Here is a 6,332-nt window from a genome sequence, read left to right on the forward strand (position 1 = left end):
GTCTGGCAGGTGCACAGCAGGTCACAGCCAGGCAGCAGTCCCCACTGCCAGACTGCTGCAGTGGGTACAGGGTGCAGGGAACTCTCAAGGCTGCTTCAGCAGTCCAGCTGGCACAAGGGGTAGTGTCTCCAGGTACCAACTGGCTGGGCCCCAGAAGCTCCTGAGACCAAGTAGCCCTGAGCTACTTGCCAGGGCAGCTTTTTGTACTGCTGGGGCCAGGACAGGGCAGCTTTTTATACTTGTGGGGACAGCACAGGTGCTGGACCTCAGCTCTAGCTCTCCCTGGCTGTAGATCGGGGAGGAGTCAGGCAAGCTTATTTTGCCCCAAGCAGCACAATTTGCTCCACAACAAAGTGCATGTCCAAGCACGTGCGCTGATCCAAAAAGCCCTGGCTCAAATTTGCACCACTTCTATTTGAGCTGCTGCAAGTGCACGTGCTTGCATGTGTGGACGCACCCATCCTGTCTGAGCTCACCAACACATCAGCACAAGTTCTGGCTGGAGCCACTGCTTTTGCACAGCTCTAGACTCCTTTTGTGGGTGTGAACACCAGTGCTGCCTGTCCCCTGAGTCTGGCAGCAGAGAAGCAAAGAGGGGATAAGAAGCAGTGTTGTTCATTTCCTGGGCTCTGGAGCTGCGTGAAAATGCTGACAACTGGTGGGCTCAGAGAGCGGACCACGCAGGCTGAACTCTGCCAATGCCTTTCTATGTGACCCTTGACCCACTTCTGATTTTAAGGTTTGGCCCACTTCTAAAGAAAAATGTTGAGCACCACTGACTTGCACCAGTGCACAGAACAGTATTATCTAGACCAATGGAACTACATCTTTACACTGGGGCTACATTTGCTCCTATGATTTCATGTATGGCCTAAGCAACAAAGGCAAACAAAATTATAAACACAAAGAAACTGATTTCCTACCAATAGAGCTAGGGAGCTGGACCTCACTTATCTCACTCATATTACAGCTGGCAAAGCGCAACACCCATATTATAGAAGGCGGCTAAAATAATCAGAGAATTCCTGGATGATTTACATGAGGGAGCCACTTCAACCAGCTCTTGCATAAAATTACCATATGTTAACTTCTGAGGTCAGGAGACATATTTTAAAAGTTGAAAAATGCATTTTCTGATACTGGGGATGGGAAGAGCTGGCGGGGCTCCTCGTTGCACACAGACAGGGATGAGCATCTCTGGCAGCCCTTGTCCTGCCAAGTCCAGATGCCAGGAAATCTAATCAGGGAACACCCACGCAGCAGATGCCAGGCAACCAAACCCAGTGAAATCTGATTGAGTGGGCCAGTCTCAGGAGTGAGTCTGATGAGGACCTCTCTGGCTAAATTTTTCTGTCACCAGAAAGTATGAGAGCAGAACGGAAATGATTATCTGTGACCTGAATCTCAGTTTTGTGGTTCCACCCTTCTCTGCCAGTGGAAGAGGAAGGATACACATGACCTGTTTGTTTAGGAAACCTTTAAAACAGTTGTTCAGGGCACAATATATTCTCAGTCAATATTACACTGGCATCCAAACACTAGGGAACCAAGAGTAGGACTTCATTAGCAACAAAACAAAAACAAACAAAAAAAAGACTCTGCCTCCCCTGACTGGCTGTTTTTCACCTATTATCTTCTCACCCCAGATTTAGTCTTGATGGGTGTTTATAGACATGCTCTGGGAGGCAGGGGGGAAACTTTAATTAGTGAGCTGCGCTAATTAAAAGCACCCAAGCATCACGGATATCAGCATCCCCGTGCTGAAGAATAGTGGCAGGGCACTTTGAACTAAAGCTCGTTGAACGAGCATTGGTTTTACAGCACATCAGAGCAGCTTTGCGGAAGGCCATATGAAGACAGAAAAAGTGCAGTGGAGAGGAAGGGAGGAGAAAGGGAAGTGAAGTCTCTTGTTTTCAAAGGCGTTTTAGGCTCCCACAAGCCTAATAAGTGCATTTTATGGGAACCAGGACAGAAGGAGGTAGTGATACAGGATTCTATAAAGAAGTGTGTCCATGATCCTAAACTGTCATAGCCTGGTCCCATTTTAGATACCTTCTTAAGGAGAATGTGCTTTTCTACATTGCTGCTCTTGAAGGCCTTTATCTTTGATTCTATGTATTAGGCCAGAAATGTCAAAATATGGAGAAAGGAAAAACTAACATATATACCTTCTATTGCCACAAACCACACAAAAAAGAAAGAAAGAAACACCACTGCAGATTTTTTGCTCGTGCGCATATATATGGAATTAAAGGCATCCCACAGAGGTGTGGCTTATTTGTCACAAGCTTAAAGCACCCATAAGAAACTGGCCCCAGCAGTATGGCCTTCAGAACCCCAATGAATACTGTCTGTCCCTGTGTGCACATCTAAAGTCTTCCTGAAGGATGGCAATTCTCCAGTCTGCAGCTGATTGTACTGCCCTGAACATGTATATTTGGCAAACTCGCCTGTTGCTATGCAGCTACACAGAGAAGAGGGCCATGCTGCCACATCCCGATTCACAGAAACGCTGACCTTTGGTTTTGGAAAGGACCACACCCCAGGAGAACGCAGTTCACAGAAATCCCACTCCAGTTCCATTAGGGTCACAGCTGTCCAAAAGGACGGAGCAAAGGTAAAATATAAGTGGAAAAAAGGATGCTTGTGGCTAACAAACTGGAAAATAATTCAAGAACAGTTTATCTTTGGAAAAATAGAGCCCCTACAACGCTGCCAAAGTCAGCAAAACCAAGGATGAGCTGTAAGGCAGTGTGATTTAAAATGATCTGGGGCAGCAGTAGCTTAGTCCTGTAGTAAGTATTCCCAATGTTAAAGGAAAATTTGCTGATGTGGTGCCATATCCAATTTTCTACCCTTTTACAAAGAAACCCTACTGCTCACCACTTTTAGTTTGCATCAGAGCACTCCACAGTACCTAGAGAGGATGTAGAATATCCATCCTTGGAAGTTAAGTCCCACCTAGACAAGCCTTGTCTGGGATGACATAGGTGGGGATAGTCCTGCTTTGAGGAGGGGGTTGGACTAGATGACCTCCTGAGGTCCCTTCCAACCCTAATTTTCTATGGTTTATATTACAATTTATCATGCCAAAATACTTTAAATGAAGCCATAGATATGAATAGAATCTACAATTAATTATAACTGAATAAATCCTTGGATTTTTCCAAGAATTAATGTTTATACCAGAAAAGAACTAAACCCCAAGCATGCAAACATTCTAATGACACTTAAAAGAGAAATAAAATAAACCCCAAAAATCAAGTTTGTAGCAAGGAAAGGATTCCAGCTCTTAGTGGTGGGTTTCTTCTGCAGTTTGAAATGAATTATTGTTGCTAACCTTTCAACTGGATCCCTCAACATGACGATGAGTTTGGCATTTGGCTGGAAGGCATGGATAAAATCCTGGATTAAAAATGGAGGCTCTCCATCAGTGCTGTTGTCATAGAAGAAAATCCAAGCATTGTTATCCCACATTGTTGAAGCACTGGCCTCTCCTAGAAATAGAAAACATCTACATTAATAACCGCGACTCTACTGAATGATGTACACTGGCATATAAAACAGGTCCTTTGCTGGTGTATCAGTACCTGCCTATTGACTTTATTATTAGACTTAGGCTAGTTTACACCAGCTTAAAGGTCTGGCCAATGTTTGTACAGAACTTGAAAGATGTACTGTAATTTTATTGCAGTTACAGCGAGGGGAGTTTTTAGATTATTATAATTATATTATCTGCGCATTGTATTTATGGAAGTGTCTGATAAAGGTTTAAGTGTATTTAATTTAGAAAGGGTGGGGCCAGCATTTGAACCCTTGTGGTTGTAAAGTTATTCTGCAGAATTAACCTGTAATTCAGGTAGGAAAATTTGTACCTTAAAGATTTTCAGTTCTATTTAAGATACTTTATTAAGAATTCCTTGCACTTTACACTCCCCTAAGTTCAGGTAAGTCAGGCTCAAGTGAACTGTGTCATTTGCCATCCCAAGGAAAAAAAAAAAAGCAAGGAGCCAGTCGAGTAGAGCAATATTGCATAAAACATGTAGCAGTGTTGCTGACTACATAGGCAATGTGAAAAATACACAAGTCAACCAAGCCAATCAGTTTCCAGTTAATTTAAAAAGTATGGATGGCTCCAGATATAAGAGAACAGAGTGTTCCTGCACCAGGATGTAAAAAGAGAGCAGAACCAGGGAGCCTAAAAACAAAATGGGCTCCATATATGCTACTGCAGAGACGTATTTTGAGAGCAGGATCTGTCCAAAATATAGGTATAAGAGAAACATTAATCAATTTATGGATTACATGACCCATGAAGGAGGCAGTGAACAGCAACTAAACAGGTCACAAGTTACTGCTCGAGTGTCTCTGCAAATATTCTGCAACTTCCCACCCATTCAGCCATTGCCAGGGTGTCTGAAGAATTAACATGCTCCTTCATCATGGCCCTCTTGGAATTCCTCTCCACACAGTCCAGATAGGACCATATTCTTCATGTAAATAAGGGTGTGGAAAGTAAGCAACACTTCCTCTAGCTGGGGATTTGGCCCAGAAAGTGCTTGCTTTTGCATATCTGCTTTCAGTTTACTCATGCAGAAAGATCAACAATAACTCAAGATGCTGGTTTTTTGTGGTTAGTTCAGTGTAGCTTGTATGCAGAAGCCAAAATCCTTTAAAAACAGGACGAGTGTCTGAATTAAATGGCAAAAGAAATTAAATTCTGCTCTCCACTTGCTCCCAGAATCTTAATTTCTCAGAGCAGCAAAATAAATAAATAAATAAAGCAGCCTACCAATTTAACAGTGTCCCTTTACACATCATAATACAATTTTAATATCTGTGCAGAGAGAGCTATATTCAACACACAATAAATTAATCACTGTTCTAGTCAAGCATTTATATATCAAATTGCTGCAGCACAAATCAAAAACACACCAATTTTTCATATGGACTTAAAGCACATACCGTATGATTAAAATGTCTATTTTCATTAAAGAATAAATGTACAATGTCCTTATCCTGAGATTAATGGAATAAAATCGTGTAATGTTTTCATAAAACATTCTTGTGAATTTATCATATTAATGATCAAAAATAAATGCATCCTGCTTAGAATGCCTGAAGGTGGAACAACAGTGTCCACTGGTTCTTCTAAATATGTACTGTTTAATCCAAGGAAATACAATTATTACCTAATAAGAACAGGATTCAAAAAAGCTTAAGGTGTGAAAACAATGCAACATTTTGAACTTAAATATTTATAGTTTTAATTGCATTTTCATTTGTAAGTCCAATAATGCAGCATCCTCCCCAAACCCAATGTTCATGTATCATGTAGACTTGACTAGGTTGTTTTCTTACCAAGGTCATAAAAAATAATTCAATGAGCATAATTACCCCAACCCCTTTCTGTAAAGTTAATAAAGAGAGCACAACCCTAGTAATAAGAACACTTAGAGAATAAAGAAGCTGAACTCAGGCAAATGCTGTAGCACAAGGTACATAGTCAAATATGCAGTGCATAATTTAAACTAGTGAACTGAATTAATACGTGCATTTTGCCTGTGTCACTGGAGATCGCAATCTACATAGGAAGAATTTCTGCAGATACCAATGATAGCAAAACTCTACAAAACCTGGCCCTACAAGTCTTGCTAGTCAAATCAAGACTTTTATTTAAGTAAATTTTACACAGGAAAATTTCAACTTTTCTTCAAAAAACTGAGCACCTAAAAACCAAAACATTTTTATTGAAATGCCCTTACACTGCTTTGTAGGACCATGATATGAGTGTCCCATGACCCAGTTGGTCTTTTAGACTTCCTCAGCAAACTACATCTGTAATAAGGCACCATGGTCAGAGGCTCCCATGATTTACATGGTGACTCAAGTCACAGAGGTAAGTATACTTTATCTGGAAGAAGTAATCCAGCCAGAGAGACCAGAGAGCAGAGGAAAACAAGTAGCCAAACTGTAATACCCATCAGGCCATGGCAACAGTCTTCTTAAATCAAAATGTTCAATTTCAAACCAAAATATCCAGTCAACATATTTGGCTTGTTCCACAGATGTAATTCTGTGCTATGCCTCTTGGTGCAGCTCAAAACTAGCTATCTTGGAAGAATCAGGCCTAATAAACAGGTTTCAGTCACTTTTGGGCCATCCTGATTCTAGGCTGTTTTGGGACTAAAACAGCCCTGGGTATAAGTAACGCATGTCACGGCATCCAATTTGTGGGCAGCCCAACTTGACCTGCTTACAGATGGTGGTATGCCTCTTTTCTTGGAGTCTGAGAGCAGGGTTGCTAATGGCAGTCTTGCACTCTACTTGTC

General features: G+C 41.6%; 1 protein-coding gene across 1 annotated transcript in view; it reads right to left on the bottom strand.

The window, feature by feature from the left end:
* Window positions 1–6,332, bottom strand: part of CHST15 (carbohydrate sulfotransferase 15) — a 132,413-nt gene that overhangs the window by 31,108 nt on the left and 94,973 nt on the right. The window contains exon 5 of the mRNA XM_019502963.1: window positions 3,341–3,497. Coding sequence (XP_019358508.1) covers window positions 3,341–3,497 — 157 coding nt within the window. The remainder of the gene's footprint in view (window positions 1–3,340; window positions 3,498–6,332) is intronic.

The sequence above is a fragment of the Gavialis gangeticus genome, unplaced genomic scaffold (assembly GCF_001723915.1).
Source record: "Gavialis gangeticus isolate Ggan-Ray unplaced genomic scaffold, GavGan_comp1, whole genome shotgun sequence".
Classification (NCBI taxonomy): domain Eukaryota; kingdom Metazoa; phylum Chordata; order Crocodylia; family Gavialidae; genus Gavialis; species Gavialis gangeticus.